The following is a 17,214-nucleotide window of genomic DNA, read 5'->3' on the forward strand; positions in this document are numbered from 1 at the left end:
CATGCACAAGTAGAAAGTGCTCGTGGAGCCGGCGGGAGGGACCCACAAGCCCGGCCGCGCCTTAAATAGATTCTTCACTATGCTCTGTATGTTACAGTATGTACAGCCCCACCCTGGGGCGGGGGCGGGACTCTGCCGCGCGTGCCTGGTGCGCCCCCTCCCCTCCGGCCCTGCGGGGCGGCCGGCCGGTGGGGGGGGGGAGACGGACGCCAACGTGCGGAGGAGGGCTGGGTCGGAGGCGGGGGCCGAGGCGGATACATTCAGAGACGCGGCAAACAAATAAATAAGGCAAGTCAGGAAGGGGCCGAGCGGGCGCAGGCGGGGCGGGGGCTCCACGGGGCTCACGGCGGAAGATGCAGGTGTGGGGGGTGAGGGGATGCAGGGGCAAGGGGACCCAGGGGCTCGACCTGCAGGTGTGGGGGCGAGGGGATGCAGGGGTGAGGGGATGCAGGGGCAAGGGGACCCAGGGGCTCGACCTGCAGGGGAGAGGGGCGAGGGGATGCAGGGGAGAGGGGGGCAGGGGCCTGCGAGGAGCGCCCACCCAGGGGACAGGGAAAGCTGCCAAGAGGTGCCCGCCCTGGAAGGCCTTCTCCCTGTGAAGACTGAGAAGGGCGACGTCAGGTGGCCAGTCCCGGCTGGGGGAGCCCTTCCAGCTCCTGGTTCTGCTTCAGTTCCCTCATCCTGCAGAGACGCCAGGAGTCAGGGGCGGAAAGCAGGCTGCGCGGGCGCGGGGTGTCGAGGGTGCCGGGCGCTGGCTACCTGTGTCGGCAGCGCCGCAGGAACCTCATGATCTTCCGGGCTGCCTGGTCCTGCTTCTTGGTGAGAAAGGAGCCCCTGGGAGAAGGGCAGAGAAGGAGAACGCTGGGGCGCCCGTGCCCCGGCCCCTCCGGAAGCCCCGCAGCCCCGGGCGGGGCGGGAGGCCGTACCTGGCGCCCGGTGGCCGGTGGGGCGGCCCGGGCCGGCGGCGGTAGGAGCGGTAATGCTGCTGGATGAGCACGGCCGCCCGGCGGCTCTGCTGGAACCGCTTCTGCTCACAGTAGCTGCGGAACTTGCTCTGGATCAGGATGGCCGCCTGGGTCATCTTCTTATAGAGCGCGAACTGGGGGGGGAAGAGCAGCTGCCCAGGGGGGAGAGGGACCCTCCCCGCCCCCGGGGCGCCCCTCTCCCCGGGCTGATGCCCGCAGGCTGAGCTCATGGAAAGGCTGAATCATCAGACAACCCACCGCATGCCCAGATCTCATGCCTAATACCTTAAGTGCGATCCGGGTCAGCTTGTGGGGAGAGAAGGGCAGTTAGGCCCCGGCAGCATGGGGGACGGCTGGTGGCCCAGCGAGAAGGCGCTCACCTGCTTGTACTTGCGGTAACAGCGCTGGATCACCGCGGCCGCCACCTCCTGCTGCTCCTTCAGCCGCCGGCCCTGCCCAGGAGAAAGGACACCTTGAGCTCCCCAGCCCTTCACCCCAGTTGAGGCCACTCTGGCTGGCCACTCTTCTTCCCCAGTAGTGCTCTGACCCAGACTGTGTGAAATCGCCCCCGGATCCCTGGCCCCCACCTTGTACTTGCGGAAGGCAGTCTGGATGACCCGGGCTGCCTCGTACAGTTCCCGCTGCTCGTGATCCGACAGCGTTAGCAGAGCAAAGTCACTTTCCATCTTGCCACTGGTCGAGGCTGACAGAAATTCTGCCCAGGAAGGTGCCGGGTGAACAGCCAGGCGGCCTCTCTCAAAGGGCAGCTCACTGTGAGGGGGGCAGGGAGAAGGGGGTCAGGGGGCCTCCCTTGTTCCTCATCTTCCTCTCTGGAAGTCGCTAGAGGCTTTGTCCTGGTCACCTGGGAGGGGCGGAGCTGGGGAAGTGGTCCACATTCTCCAGGTAGCTGGCCAGCCAAGACATGGTCTCGCTGAGCCCTACAGCCCTTGTGCGCTCCCGCTTGGAGGCTCCGGCCTCAGGCAGCCCCACGAAGTCCTCGCGTTTGATCCGCTCTGGTGTGGCTTCGATGATCTGCTTGGCCAGTGAGATCATGTCCACCTGGACAAGGGGAGAGGCCGGATGAGCACCCGCAGACCCCGACTGCCCAACGTTTCTGTGCTGCCCAGGCTGTGACCTCCACCCACTGCCTGTGTCCCCGCTCCCTTTTCTCTTACCACCAGACACAGAGGCCCGAGGGGCCGTGCTCCCTGCTGACCCTGTCCTGGGCTCAGTCGTGTATACTCACTGGGCTCCCACTTGGGGGTCTAGCCCCCCATGCTGCATTGTGGAGAACACAGGACAGGAAGCACACACTCCAGATGGGGTTTGGGGAGTGGAGCAAATGAGGAATTTGCTGTCTTTCCGTGCCAGTCTCCCACTGCCCTACCTGGGTCTGCCTGAGCCAGCTGACCAGCATGTCCTCTGTCCTATGATCACAACCCCCTTCCTCCTCCCTTCAGCTCTTCCAAAACCAGCCCAGTGGTTCTTGCCAGCTGCAGGACACCTGGTGAACGGCTCCCCCAGGCTTTGGTCCCTGCTCTTGCTGCCTTCCTGCTGGCTGTCCACCGCCACACGGCCTACCTTCTGCAGTTTTTGCCCTGTGATCTACTTAGCCTCTTCAAAGCAGGTGTATGCCCTGGCCCCAGCAGAAAAGTATGCGACTACACGTGAAGACTCACTTTAGACTCTCTGCTCACGACTCTGTGAGCTAAGCCAAGTGCTACCTGGCCTGTCTCAACACGAGAGCAAGTGGCTCATTCTTCCCCCTCCCCCCGACTGAGACTGAGCCTCCGATTCTGCTTCATGGACTAGTCCGGTCTCCCCCAGCTCTGCACCCTACCCACCCCACTTGCAGCTCTCCATGTCCCATTTCCATAGGCAGTACCGGGATCACATCCACAGCCCGGAGACTGTCGGTGTCCTCTGGAGCAGCCCCGTCGTCTGGGGCTGGCTGGAGGGCAGGCGGGGAGACCATGGACCCCTTGGGGTTGGTGGCCTCATAGTCCATGAGGAGGAGGGGGGCCTCTGGGGCACCAGAGGAGAGCTGGCCTGGGACCATCTCCTCCATCATAATCTCAGAGGCTGGCAGAGGAGGAGGGGGAGGACTGCCATCTGGGGCACTAGAATAGGCCGATGTAACGGAGACTGTGCCGTCTGACAGTTCTGAGGGCGAAGACACACTGCTGAGACCTGGGAGGGAAGGGGGATGCGGCAGTGGTGCTGGCAGCCCCCTCCAGTCCTAGCCCCACCTTGTTCGCACACTGTACTCTGGCTCTTGTGGCCTCCCTGTCTGCCCACTCCCAATTCGGCCTCCCTCTGTACCCCTGTCCCATGCCTTCCTCTCAGAGACACTAGGGGCAGCCCTCACCAGTGTCTGAGCTCGAGGAAGGTGGTGAGAGGGAGAGGGGGGGCTCGACTGACACCTCCTGCCTCTGCAGCTCCTCAAGGCAGCGGGCGAGACGCACGTGGCCACGGGAGTGAGCCACAGCCAGCGGCAGGCGGCCCAGAGAGTCGGGAATGCTCAGTGCTTGTCGGTTCCACCGGAAGAGGAGCACAGCAGCCTCCAGGTGGCCCAGGGCGCAGGCCCACATCTGTGGGGAGAGGAGGAGGTCTTCAGACCCTGCCTACCTCGTTTGTTTGCTCACACCTCTCTCCAAGGATGGTCCCCTTAATGCACACACTCCCCGCCCGCCCCAGGCACTTGGGAGCCCAGCATCCTTACCAGAGGGGTGCAAGAGAAATGATCCACATTGAGCGGGTCAACCTCCTGCTCCAAGTCTAGGCTCCCAGTCTCCACACTCCTGGAGGGTTTGGAGGGAGGACAGTGGAGCCCAGTCAGACAGACAAAGCAGGAGCGTCAGAAGTAAAGGGGTGCAAGTGTCAAGGAGTGAGGTGGACAGAGCCAGCCTGTTGAAATGCTTAGGGCCCCGGTGCTGCGTGGGTCAACATGTTCCAATTTCCTAGAGTGCTAGCTCTCTCCCCACCAACAGTGACCCCAGCTCCCTCCCAACACGGTAGGGCTCTGGGACCTCTGTCCCCCTCTGTGCTGCCCTCTGCTCACCGCCACTGGCTCAGGGTCTCGATGAGGCGGGCATAGCCCTGGGCAGCAGCAAGGTGCAGAAGGCTCATGCCCCGGAAGGGGCTTCCATGGGCCAGACGTTCGGGACCCCTCCAGGTAGAACGTGGGATCATACTCTCTACCAAGACCACCACACGTGCCTCGAACCCGGGCCCTTGGCCTTCATCCTGTGGTATATAACAGCACCCTTACACAGAGACCTGAATATCTGGGCCCTGGGCTTCGGATGGCTTTGGCACCTGACCTCCCAGCTTCTTGTTCTGTCCCCTTCTCCCATTGCCACTCCCCTCCGATTCCCATCACCCAGAGCTTTTACAGCCCACCAATTCCCCCAGTTCTGGTTCCTGGTGGGGGGTCCAGCTGGGTTTTGCACACCCTTGCCCTCACTGTGCCTTCACATCAGCTCAGATGACAGCCATAACCACATGTGGCTTGTTCCCCACAGAAGCCAGGGTCTTTCCCAGCCTTCTCCCATAGGAACTCAGGGCCCACGGAGCTCTGAGCCCCAACTCGCCCTCCCCACCCCCCACGGGCTCCTTCACCTCCACCCTGCTTCAGACCAGAAATAGTCTGAAGCCTGTCATGCCAAGAGGGTGCCCAAAATAGCCTCTCTTGCCACAGGATGGGGGTGGGAGCAAGATGATGTCAGAGGGAGGGAGGAGGCCCAGCTGGGGAGTGAGGACAGGCACACTCTAGCGCTATGTTGTTTAGGCGACCCTCCCTCCTTGTGGAAATACCTGGATGGTAGGAACCTCGGGACCCTGGCAAGGTGTCTGCCCAGCTGCCGCAATCTCTGCCATCCGCTTCTCCATCTGCTCCAGCCGCTCCAGTATGGACATCCGGAACTGGTTGTCTGAGGGGAAATGAGTACGGCAGGCTGAGCGGGCAGGGTCTGGGGGATGTTCTGAACACCAAGACAGCCTGTCCCCAAGAGCTGGGAGGTGAGGACAAAGGATCATATTCTGCCCCATATGATAGCCCCTTTACTTGCTCATCTAAGCAAAGCCCACCAGGACTCAGTCCTTAAACAAGGCTGCTAACATGTCCCATGGACCTAGACCCAGCCATTTCCTTCAAGATACGGATGGGTAGGCATGCCCCCAAGTCCATTCAGGCCCCTGCCTCCCCCAATCACACCCTTCATGCCCACCTCCCACCCCAGCCTTCTACAGGTGAAACATTCCCTCCGTTCTGGCCCCAGACGCTACCTTTATCACCCATGCTGGAGCTGAAGAACTCCAGGGTCCCTCGTCTCCGCTAACCACCGCCCAAAAGAGCTCAGGGACTGGGATTTGGAAAGCACCACCCCCTCCTCCCGGCCCCCTGCAGCTGTCCACAGAGAGGATGGCAGGGGAAGGAAGGTGACAGAGATGAATAGCCTTGTCTGTTCCTCCTCCCACCCCATGCCATACACAAACACACATGCATGTACTGCCCCCCATCCATCCCCAAGCTATATCTTGGCCCTTCCTAAGCTCAGGCAAGGACAGGTGGGGAGGCAGGAGGGAGTGAGAGGCAGGGGAAACCGGCATAGAGATTCCAAGTGAAGGCTAGGGATGTGCTGGGATACCAGGATAGAAAATGGTGAGGGCACGGAGAGGAGAGGGAAGAACCCAAGGAGCAATAAGGGGACGAGCAGGAATAGGTGAGGTAAAATGCCACTCCACAAAAACATGGGGACGCACGGGCAGACAGAGACGATGAGGCAGGGCTGGGAAAGACGGACAACAGCCCGAGGCCACCAGGCAGGAGTGGCTGGGACAGAGGCCACTCTCCAAGAAGGAAGCCAAAGCAGGGATGAGGGCCCTCGCAGAGAGAGACAAGCAGGGATGATGGAGACGGGGAGACAGAGGCCGACTAACACATGACAGCAGAACTGAGGCTGCGCAGAACCACAGGACATGTGGGAGGAGAGCGAAGGCAGCAAGCCTTGAGAAAGCGGCAGGTACAGTTCTCAGAGCCACAGGAAAGGGACAGAGCAGTAGCCCACTTTCCATGTATGCTTCTGCATAAGAATGGGCAGCGTGGTATTCGCGTGGATGCTGTTCAAACAGTCACATGAAATTTCCAATTCCTATGTTGTGTTTTTCTCTCATTTCCACAGTGTCTTGATTATCAGGGGCAGCAACGACAGAACCTTACACCCTGACCTGATGGCCTTCCCTGTCTAGATCCCATAGAACTGAGATAAAGAGGGCTCTGAGAAAATATGAGGAAGAGGAGGTGAAGGGAACCTGCTGATGAAACAGATGATGAAAATGCAGTAGTGAAACGGACCGGGGGCTGGGGGAGGGTGGTGGCTCGTTGCCTGAGCAGTCTGAGCATGTCACACCAAAGGGGCCTGACCCTTGGGGTCAAAGGGCTGTGCACTTACCATCCAGGGACAGCCAGTCAAGCTGGGTACTAGGCAGAGACAGGAATCGGCGGGCTCGGTATTCAAACAGCACAGAAGCAGAAAGGGGTCCCTCCCGCCCTGCCACCTGCAAAGACACCAGCCCTACCTCGTGGGCTGGGGAGAGGAGGGTCAGCCAGAGCAGCTACCTCCCTGGCTCCTTCTCTGACCACCCGGGTCACAGCCACAGTCACTTCCCCACCACTCTGTGGTGCTGACTCTAGCTGGAAAGGGGGTCCGTTTGTTCAAGAATATCATACCTAATTTCTTTTTTCTTTCCGAGTTGATTTTGTATTGTGGCTTTTCATTTAAGGGGATGTATAGTAACTGTGTAATGGAGACTGTCATATCCAGATGTGAGGATACAATGTGAGGATACATCTCTACTTCCAGACCAAAGATGGACTCCCAATGAAACCATTAACTATGTCTTGACAATAGGATGCTGGACTCTGCCATTGTCCGTGCTCACAATGATGGACATGTGACTGTTCATGAAGAGCTATACTATAGTAATAATATAGGGGAACTCAGGGGGGAGAGGGTTGGGGAGGGGATAATGGAGATCCCAGGGTCTATGGAACTGTAGTATAAGATAGTAATAATGATAATAATAATAATAAAAAGAACTAAAATTAAAAAAAGAAACTTAATACAGAAGTTAAAAAAATAATTGGAAATCCATCGCCAAAAATAAATAAATGTAAAACTCAACCTAAAAAAAAAAGTCACACCTACTAGGCTCCACAGAATCCCCTGGGTACTAGACCTGTGTTAAGAATGTTACCAAGCTATATGCTTGCAATGAAAGAATCTCATGTGAACTTGAACTGTGGTAATGCAGCAAGGTGGAGGAACCCACCATGGGGGGAGGGTTTGGGAAGGGGTGGGGGGAATCCCAGTATCTATAAAACTGTGTCACATAATGCAATGTAAGTAATAATAATAATAAAAAAAAACATTGCTGGAAAAAAAGAATGTTACCAAGCAACAAGGTTTTCACGTGGAGGATCAAGAGACACCTACACATAGCAACAGTTTTATGAGGAATAAAACTGTTTGTTCAGAGGCCAAAGGTCCTAACCCTCTAACTAATTTTGAAAGGGGAACTGGGGCCAGTGTAGTGGCATAGCAAGGTAAGCCCCTGCTTGCAGCACCAGCATCCTGTTTGTGCACAAGTTTGACTTCTGGCTGCTCTATTTCTGATACAGCTCACTGATACTAGCCTGGGAGAACAGCAGAGGAAAGTACATGCTGTGCCCCTGTACCCATGTGGGACACCCAGAGGCTCTTGGGTCGTGGCTTTAGACTGAACCAGGTCTGGCCATTGTGGCCATTTGGGGAGTGAACAAGCAGACAGAAGTTCTATCTCTTCCCCCTCTGTAACTCTGCCCTTCAAACAAAAACAAATGTTGGGCCTGGTGTGATGGCCTAGTGACTAAAGCTTAGCCTTGCACGCACTGGGATCCCATATGGGCACTGGTGCTTGTTCCAGCTGTTCCACTTCCCATCCAGCTCCCTGCCTGTGGCCTGGGAAAGCAGCAGAGGATGGCCCACAGCCTTGGGACCCTGCATCCATGTAGGAGACCCAGAAGAAGCTCCTGGCTCCTGGCTTTAGATTGGTTCAGCTCCTGCAATTACGGTCACTTGGGGAATAAACCAGCAGACAGATCTATCTCTCTGTGAATCTGCCTTTCCAAGAAAAAATAAATAGGGTCCGGCAGCGTGGCCTCGTGGCTAAAGTTCTCGCCTTGAATGCGCCGGGATCCCATATGGGCGCCGGTTCTAATCCCAGCAGCTCCACTTCCTCTCTATCTCTCCTCCTCTCTGTGTATCTGACTTTGTAATAAAAATAAAATAAATCTTTCAAAAAAAGAAAAGAAAAGAAAAATAAATAAATCTTAAAACAACAACAACCTAAACCCTAAGGAAAGAGGAGGCAGGGAAGCAGGTTGTGTCTCAGGTCTCAGTGTCTGTGACTCAGGACAGAGCCAGGCTCTGACCCCAGGACTGGGGTGGACACTGTCCCCCACTCTTACTTCCCCTTTCCTTCTGTGTGTCGGTTAGAACAGACTCACGGTGACCACCTGTCACTCAGGTGGTCCTTTGGACCCTCCCCCCCAACAGTAAGCAGACTACTGACAGCAGGGCAGCGGGTGAGGTTGGTGGCAGTAGGGCAGAGAGGAACCTTGGCAACAAAGTCTAGAACAGCACTGCCTAACAGAGGTTTATGCAATGACAGGAATGTTCTACAGTTGGTCATCTAAAAGGGCAGGACTGGTCACGCGTGCTAATCAAGCCCTGGGAATGTGGTCAGTATGTCTGGGGAAGTGTTCAGTTTTATTTCAATTTCAGTTAATTTTGCATAAGTAGGAGCCTGTGTTTTGAGGTTCCCATATTGTGCATTGCAGGTCCAGAAGCCAATGTCCTTCAGAACCAAGACTGGTCAGAGGAGACCAACAATTGCCCCCTTCTCATCTCCCCAGTGGGAATCAGAGACTGGCTCTAGCTAAGCCAGAGAACCTGGACAGGTGTTGGCCAAGTTCCTGCCTGTAGGAGGGGAGGCCAAGAACCCAAAAGGGGAAGAGAACTAGCTGAGGTCACTGCTTCTTGAACCAGAACCCAGATTTCCTGACGCCTAAGCTCAGACCGTTCTGCCTGCTGGGGGAGGTTGTGGCCAACCTCAGGACCACCCTTCAGTAGTGCTCAGTGCGACCCAGGAGTCTGGAAGTCCCCAATCCTTCTTCACTATCCACATGCAATGCCACCCCCTGCCACTCCCAATCCCCATACCAGGACAGTAGCAGCGTAAGACACCAGGCTGGACGAGGGAGGCTGGCACAGCGATGTGGTCGAAGACACAGGAGTAATGCTCGGCGGCCTCTGTCCAGGGACCCGTGATGAGCACCTTGACCCCACCCTGCAGAGACAGGGCCGACCACCGCGTGGCTGGGCGGGGGCGCTCTTGCACACGGCCATTCACTCACTTGCTTGGACCCTTAGTATCCACCCGCATGTCAGGCCCTGCACTAGAGTCACGGGCACAGGGACGAATCAAGATTCCCTGACCTCCCTCCTCCCCAGCCTTCCAGGGTGACCTGATCTCTTTACAGAATCTTTGGAATCTGCCAGAAATAGGGGAAGAACGCAGAGCCTCCTCCAAGGGCTCCAGGAGACTGTTCTCAGGAGGAAGTCCTGCTCTGGGGTTCACTCACCCGCACTGCACTTCCTCCTCTCCCTCTCAGAGCTGACATCAGACAGAACCTCACTTCACTGCCAAGGCTGTTATCACACCTGCCAGGGCTCTCCTCCAGTACAACAGTCCCAGGTCCCTCCCCCTGAAAACAGTCGCCAAGGGAATGAGGGCTCTGCCTCCTGAAGAAGCTACACCACACTAACATGTAGAAGGGCGAGGAAAGGAAGAAAGGTTGGTTGGTGAGGATAAACAGGAAAGACACAATGCTTTTCAGCACAACAGCCTGGATAGAGAACTGAGAAGCCAGGCAGCTAGGCCATGGTCCAAGGAATGAGAGGTCACACAATGTGTTCTGAAGAAGTTTGAAAACAATGAGATGGGACAAGGGAGGAGACATGTCTGAGGCTCACCTCTGGGTAGGACCACTCGGGGGAAAAGTCTGTGATGGTGCTAAGCGCAGGGCACAGCTGGGGGGCTGGGGCAGGGACACTTGGAGCTTCATCACTGATGAGTTCTCCCATAAGGTCTGGGAATGATGAAAGACCGAAAGGCTCCAGTTCGCTGGCCGTGCCAGGTCCTCCAAACAAGGCCTCCCCTCTCGCTCCCCTGCCTGCTGGCTCCAAGGGCGCAGGTGAGGGTGGGGATGAAGGAGGTGGTGAAGGTACAGGTGGAGCTGGCCCCTGGCCCTTGAGCTCCTCTCCACTGTCATCATCTTGGATGAAGAAGCAGTTTCCTCTTCTTCCACCAGCTCCTGACTGTGGAGGGGGACCCCGAGCAGCTGCCTGGGGCTCCAGGGCAGCAGCAGGCTCCAGGGCAGGACAGGGGGTATGGGCAGCCTCTGCCTCGGGGAAATCTGGGCTCACCCCCTGCCCTCCCCCATACGTCTGGCCCCTCTGGGGGCTGTTAAGAAAACGATCAGGATCAAAGGCAGGGCTGGGGGGATCTGGAGGGGCAGTAGGCTCAGAGCCCACAACCACAGCCAAGCTCACGGGAGGCCTAGGATCAGCCTGGGAAGCTAAGTGCCTGGTGGGCGTCAAGCCCCCGGCGCGCTGCTCCAGTCCCGTCAGGAGGAGGATGGCAGTGCCTCCCCTGGATGAACCCCCTCTAGAGGTGGGAGGGCTGGGTCTGACTTCTAGGGGTTCTGCAAAGCCTGAGGAGGAGGAGGAGGAGGTGGAAGAGGAGGAAGATGAAGATGGGGAGGTATGTGCTTTGGGGAGCTCTGGGGGAAGTGGAGCTATCAGTGGAGGAGGCTCAGGAGGGTGGGGGTGGGGGATGGAGGTCAGGGTTAAAGCTCGGGGTTCCACTTTGGGAGAGATGATGCGGTGTTTCGTGCTGCTGCATTTGTGGGTAAGGCTCCCAGAACCTGGAGGGAAAAGGGGAGAAGAGATAACACCCTTGCAGATTCTCCAGCCCTTCTTTCCTGGAAGCCTTTACAAAGTATTTCCTGGGACTCTCCTGTAGGCCAGAGGTGTAGTACTGATTAAGGCCACTGGGAGGCATCAGAAATGCCCTCCCTCACCACCCTCCTTCCCCCTCAAAACAGGACAGGTTGAACAGTGCAGGGGAGGATGGAGGGCTAGGGGAGGCAGGAGCAGACATAAGAAAAGGCACAAAAAAAGATGGAAAATGAAGCCAAGAGTGGGCTAAAGGACAGGAATGGGTAAAGGTCAAAAAGCCCAGCTGGAACCAGTGTGTGCCCAGATGGAAAGGCCTCTGTTCATCTGATTTGTCTTTCTGGGACATGCAAAGGACTTGTAAATCAGCATGCAAATCCCAGAAGGACAGATCAAGTCAGATATCCCCTGGCTGGAGTAAGAACATTATGGCTGCACAGGAAGACAACTTGGCATGGTAGGGTTAAGGGGTCACTCACCAAGGCCCCCACTGCAGAGACAGGCATGGGTTCGGGGTGCAGGCTTGGTTGGGTGGGTATCCAAGATCTGCTGCACCAACTGTTCTACAGAGAACTCCTCTGTTCCATTCCCACAGCTCCACTTGATGCCATGAACTGGAGAAGAGTTAGAGGGAAGTGCTGTGGGAACCCCCACACACAGACCCCAAAACCTGGATAGCTGCTCCAAGCACCTGACTTGCTCCAGAACCTCTGGTCAGGTAAACAGAGGCCAGCAACCTCAAGACTGCTCAGGCAGGACCAGCATGGTGGCACAGTGGGTTAAGGCTTCACCTCCAATGCCAGCATCTCCTGTGAACACCAAATAGAGTCCCAGCAGCTCCATTTCTGACTTGACTTCCTACTGATGTGCCTGAGAAGGCAGTACAGGTTGGCCAAAGAGCTTGGGCCCCTGCCGCTCACACAGGAGACCCGGATGGACTTCCTGGCTCCTGCCTTCAGCCTGGCCCAGACCCAGTTGTTACAGTCATTTGGGGAGTGAACCAGCAACCTGGAGATCTCTGTCTCTTCCTCCCTCTGTGTCTTTGCAGCTCTGCATTCCTAACACATTTTTTTTTAAAGATTTATTTATTTTATTACAAAGCCAGATATACAGAGAGGAGGAGAGACAGAGAGGAAGATCTTCCATCCGATGATTCACTCCCTAAGTGACTGCCGGTGCTGCGCCGATCCGAAGCCGGGAACCAGGAGCTCTTCCGGGTCTCCCATGCGGGTGCAGGGTCCCAATGCATTGGGCCATCCTCAACTGCTTTCCCAGGCCACAAGCAGGGAGCTGGATGGGAAGTGGAGCTGCCGGGATTAGAACCGGCGCCCATATGGCATCCCGGGATGTTCAAGGCGAGGACTTTAGCCGCTAGGCTACGCCGCCGGGCCCTCCTAACACATTTTTATTAGAAAGTCAGATATACAGAGAGGAAGATCTTCCATCTGATAATCCATTCCCCAAGTGGCTGCAACAGCTGGAGCTGAGCCGATCTGAAGCTAGGAGCCGGGAACCTCCTCTAGGTCTGCCACACAAGTGCAGGGTCCCAAGGCTTCAGGCTGTCCTCAACTGCTTTCCCAGGCCACAGGCAGGGAGCAGGGTGGAAAGCGGGGCTGCCGGGATTAGAACCTGGCGTATGACAGGCAAGGACTTTAGCCACTAGGCTACCACACTAGGCCCATAAATAAATCTTAAAAAGAAAAAAAAAAAAAAAAGATTGCTCACAAAACTGCCAGCTATCCCTCAGTCCCTTCTCTATATCATAGCACTTAGCACCAACATGCTAGCACCCGCATGGGAAAGCACCAACTCTCCCTGGAGGGAAATAGTCACCCCCCACGCTTCCAGGCACAGAGCCCTGAGCCCTCTGACAAGTCCCCATTCCTGCTTTGCCCTTGGAGCTCTATCCTAGCCTTGCCACCTTACACATGGGCTTCAGCTGTCCCAACAGCTCCTCCCGGGACCACTTCAGCCATTCTCGCCGGTCGCTGCTGATGGAACAGAAGATGGGGCTGCAGCCCTTCCCGCAGTCCTCCAGGGCCGGGACGTTCAGGTAGTGCACAAGGACGATGTCGGGGTTCTGGGCGGGCGAGAGCACCGGGGGGTCCTGAGACCCGGAGGCCCACCTTCCTCCGGACATCTCCCAGCCCACCACCCCAGTTCCGGCTCTCTTCATCACTAACACTTTTTTGTCTCATGCCAGGACCCTCCCCCGCTGGGAACTTAGTCATCCTTCCCCCCATGCTTTTAGACCCCATGTCCCTCAGAGACCCAGGCAGGAGTGGGGTTCCCTGGACTCTTCGGGCCTTACCTGGAGCAGCCAGTAGCAACGTCGATGGAATGTGGGGACGATGGAAGAGTGAACGTAGCAGCCATAGAGACACTGCCAGGAGACAGGCTGGGGTGGGGGGAGGGCTAGTCTGCTCCCCAACTCTTCCTCTGTTCAGCCCCTTTGCAGGAATCCCAATCTTTCCACCAGTTCCTCTTCAAGCTTCTCCCCATCCCCTTTCAAATCCCTGCTGCCCAAGTCATCCATGAGGGGGAGAAACAGGGGGCTACGGGGGAGCTGGGCCCACCGTTTGGACTCCAGCTTTGAGAAGTGGGACTGTCTACAAGTCTGAGGGCACAGCAAGAATGCGTCTGAGACGAGCCATGATTTATGGCAGAGAAACTGTGCTGAGGGTATTACTGCTTGGAGCCTAAAGGAAATGCCAGAGAAGCGAGGGACCGGGCCTCAGTGTACTGGACAGTGAAAGAAGATGGAGGCAGAGAACGGACTAAACTGTCAGTCGCTGATCCAAGTGAGAAGGGAAGAGTGGCAGAGGGGGGAGGGCAGTGGTGGTGGCCGCTGCCAAGCCATGGCACAGTTGGGGGTACAGTCAAGGGTGCAGATGAGCTAGGGGCCTGACTCCCTTACCTCCATGCCCTGGACCTTCAGCTTCATGTGGTCCTCTCGGGTGGTCTTCCCATCCTTTCGTTTCTTCCACAGGTAACCGTCCTTGCGATACTTGACCTTCTTGCGATTGTAGAGGATGATGGAGCCATTCTGAGGCCTGGGAAGGGGAGTGTTGGCCTCTGGGTGTGTGAAGAGAGACCAGGGCCCCTGCCCCTCCTCACCTCCGAGTGCCTTCTCACCGTGTCTTTGGGGCGCAGGACAGCCACTCATCATGCTTCTCGAAGGTGATCAGGTAGGACGCGATCTCCTGCAGGAGAGGAGGCGCTGAGACCCACACCCCCTCCTCCTGGTCACCTGCCGGGAGCTTCGCTTGCTGCTGAGCTGTGGCAGGATACATCCTGTACCCAGAGGGGGTCTCTGCTTTCCTCAGCATTCTGGGTCCCACCCCAGGTAAAACTGAACCTTCTCTCCTGCCCTTCTCACAAGTGGAGCCTCTACCTTGGGACCAGATCCAAGCTTTTCATCATCACCTCCCCAGACCCCACTTGACACACTGTGCACCATTTTACTCTCCCCCAATCCCAACTTTGTGACCCTTCCAGACCAAAAAAAAAAAATCAATAGTTTGACATGCATGGGAATTCCACACTTCAAGATTTTTTTTCCCCAAACAAGGAATCAGACCATCTTACTCAGTATTGAGCCACACTGCACCTAGCATCCCTTGCCAGAAGCATCTGCTGGCTCCTTTGTGAACAACCTCTTCTGGCCTGTTCGTGTCCTATGAGGCTGACGTGCCACGTGCACACCTCCTGTGTCTGCAGATCCTGGCCATGTGTACCAGGTCCCTTCCCTGAGGCTCCATGGGAGCTTCTTGAAGCTTCTACAACACTTACAACAGTCACATACACACGCATCCCCCTTCCGGACAGTTCTAACAGAAATCAATAACTATCGACAACAACTGCACCTAAGCTACAAAGGAGCTTCACACAAGGATCATGCTCTCCAGGGTGCTGGAAAGCCTGGGCTCTGGGGTGTTGGATAAACCACAGCACGTGTGGGAAATCCGTCTCGTCATTGATACTGCGGGAGTGGGAACAGTGCCTCCAGCCCGCCAGGCTTTGCTGAAACCCCAACTCCCAGACTCCGGGGAAAAGGAAAACCTCATTTGTATTCCATCGTAGCCGCTCTGGAGGCAGCAGCGGGCAGCGAGGAAGACACTCCAGCAGCTTCTTGGGCAGAAAGATCTTTAGGTGGTGGCTGTTCTCTGGAGGGAATTAGAAGGGAGGGCTTTGTGGGCTCCCCGCCAGCATCCCTGTGAGGTGCAGCCCAGCAAAAGGGGCAAGCGTTCCCCAGAGTCCTCTTGGGGGGGATGAGGAGAGCAGAGCTCCCCAGTGTAGGGGAAACAGGAGGCTGTGCCCACACCCCTAAGCTGGGGACCCGGGTCCCTGAACTCACCAGCAACCTCCGTGGTGTCCTTGGTATTCATGGTGAGGGCTCCAGGGGGCAAGGTCACCCCCGGCCTGAGGGGCCGGGGGGAGGGGGAGTCTGTGCTGGGAAGGGAGATAACAGGACATGGCAAGAAGCCCCTACATCATTAATTCAGGATGAGGAGCAGGAGGAGGGGGATGGGTGCAGATAGGCTGGGAAAGATGAGGGGGGGAGGAGAGAGGAAAGAGCTGGACTGTGTGACAGCGCAGCAGCGAATGGAAGTGAACCAGCTTGAGTAGGAGACAGGACAGAACAGAGTGATGAGGAAGAACTGGGGGAGGGTGGGGGTGGGGAGAAGGCTGTGCCAGGGCTGGGGCCTCAGGGGCCCTGACAGCCAGGGCTCTTGCCGCCACTGGAGCGACTGTGGGGTCAGCCCTGGGAGGAGGGACTTGGGGCATCCGGTCCTAGGCTAGAGGGCCTGGACGCTGAGGGGGAGGGCAGAAGATCCGAGACCGGCCAAGCTAGGCCTCCGAAGGCACGCCCTGAGTTTCTTCTCTATTTGATTTTTCCAAGGGGAAGGGCAGAGCTGATCACTGGCCCCAAGCTTCTCTCTCTCCTCTAGTTTGGTGGAGCCCGAAAGAATCTGGGTTAGACACCCCCAGGACAACCTCCACCTCCGGCCGAGACTGACTGTAGGGCCTATCCACGCTCCGCCTCCCCAGAGCCCCCATTTCCCCCAGCACCTCTGCCTCCCCTGGCCTCCAGGCCTCCCCACCCCATCTACCGCGCTGGCTCCAGCCTGGGCCCCCGCCCTCCAGGGGGAACAGACGCGAGCTGGAGGAGGCTCTGGGCGCAGGCTCGCCAGGTGTCCGGGATGCAGAGGGGGAGGAGGCCGGCCCCGCGCGGCTGTGTGCAGGGAAGCTGGGGCTGGGGGAAGGACTCCGCCCCAGGGCGCAGGTGCGCAGTCCCGACTAGGCAGCCAGCCAGGGTGCGGAGAGGGAGCGGGTCCCGGGCTGCGGATCCGGGGGCGGCGCTGGGCTCTGACACCCGGCGCTCGGGGCAGCCCCTAAGGCGGGGCGGTGGTCCCCGGGGGAACCTCGGAGGTAGGAGGGTCCTGCGGCGGCTTAGAGGATGTTGTGGGGACGTCGCGGAGCAGAGTCCGCGGGCGCGCTGCGGGTCAGGCACAGTCTGAGTGCGGGGTGCGGAGGTCCCCGGGACGCTCCCCGGCAGGCGCAGGTCCGCCGCGGGGCCCTGCGGCGAGCGGCGCCCCCTGGCGCGGGGGAGGAGGACGGAAGCGGGGAGGAGGACGGTGGTCCCGGGCGCGGCGCTCCGCGTCGGGAGCAGGAGGAGCTGCGCCCCCTGGCGCGGGGCCGAGAGGCGGGCGGGGAGCCCTGGCTCTTACCTCCCGGGGTCCCGCGGGTGACGGCGGCAGCGGCCATTCTACCCCACACCGACCCCCCCCAGCTCCGGCTGACAGCGGCGTGCCACGTCACTGCGCACGGGGCGGAGCCTCCCAATTAAGGGACTGGGATCGGGAAGGGAACCTGGGGTCAGCGCACGAGGGGCGCGGGGTGGGGCGCAGGGCGCAGGGCCGAGGGACCGGCCGCCGGGGCGTCCCATCAGCGGCCAGCGCGGGGGCGGGGACGGATTCCGGGGTCCGGGAGAAGGGAGGGAGCGGCGGTCCCGTGCTGGACCCCAGGGGCTGGCGAGGAGTGGAGGTCGGGGAGAGGTGACCGAGCCCCTCGGGCTGTGAGACCCAGGTCCTCGAGGAAAGGCGCCAGTGCCCTTGCCCCCCGCCCCTTGACCCTTGACCCGCGCTTCACAGAGAGGCCACGCCGGCTCCATGTGCTTGCTCTTT

The 17,214-nt window shown here is 58.2% G+C and overlaps 1 protein-coding gene across 4 annotated transcripts; it reads right to left on the reverse strand.

Moving 5' to 3' along the window:
• Positions 1-602: 602 nt before the first annotated feature.
• On the reverse strand, positions 603-16,852 carry CAMTA2 (calmodulin binding transcription activator 2). Of its 4 annotated transcripts, none has more exons than XM_058676388.1 (22): positions 16,759-16,852; positions 15,384-15,478; positions 15,089-15,192; positions 14,162-14,229; positions 13,944-14,079; positions 13,338-13,424; positions 12,953-13,106; positions 11,506-11,640; positions 10,043-10,995; positions 9,230-9,356; positions 6,419-6,553; positions 4,782-4,897; positions 4,027-4,211; positions 3,688-3,766; positions 3,334-3,556; positions 2,851-3,155; positions 1,828-2,024; positions 1,553-1,736; positions 1,346-1,417; positions 927-1,099; positions 760-834; positions 603-681 (listed from the first exon to the last, which is right to left on the reverse strand). In XM_058676388.1, the coding sequence occupies exons 2-22, from the start codon at positions 15,412-15,414 to the stop codon at positions 618-620; spliced, it is 3,603 nt and encodes a 1,200-aa protein (XP_058532371.1). In that variant the 5' UTR covers positions 15,415-15,478; positions 16,759-16,852; the 3' UTR covers positions 603-617. The 4 variants fall into 4 exon arrangements, with proteins under 4 accessions (XP_058532371.1, XP_058532369.1, XP_058532370.1 ...); XM_058676386.1 differs by lacking the exon at positions 16,759-16,852 and adding an exon at positions 16,132-16,672; XM_058676387.1 differs by lacking the exon at positions 16,759-16,852 and adding an exon at positions 16,132-16,671 and having other exon boundaries at positions 13,338-13,409.
• Positions 16,853-17,214: the final 362 nt, after the last annotated feature.

This window comes from Ochotona princeps, chromosome 17, assembly GCF_030435755.1.
Source record: "Ochotona princeps isolate mOchPri1 chromosome 17, mOchPri1.hap1, whole genome shotgun sequence".
Taxonomy (NCBI): Eukaryota; Metazoa; Chordata; class Mammalia; order Lagomorpha; family Ochotonidae; genus Ochotona; species Ochotona princeps.

Coding starts and splice junctions, on each gene's coding strand:
- CAMTA2 (XM_058676386.1), bottom strand. Junction 13,107..13,337: donor GTTGCTACTGGCTGCTCCAG/GTAAGGCCCGAA, acceptor TCGCCCGCCCAG/AACCCCGACATCGTCCTTGT. Junction 4,898..6,418: donor TGACTGGCTGTCCCTGGATG/GTAAGTGCACAG, acceptor ATTTCCCCTCAG/ACAACCAGTTCCGGATGTCC.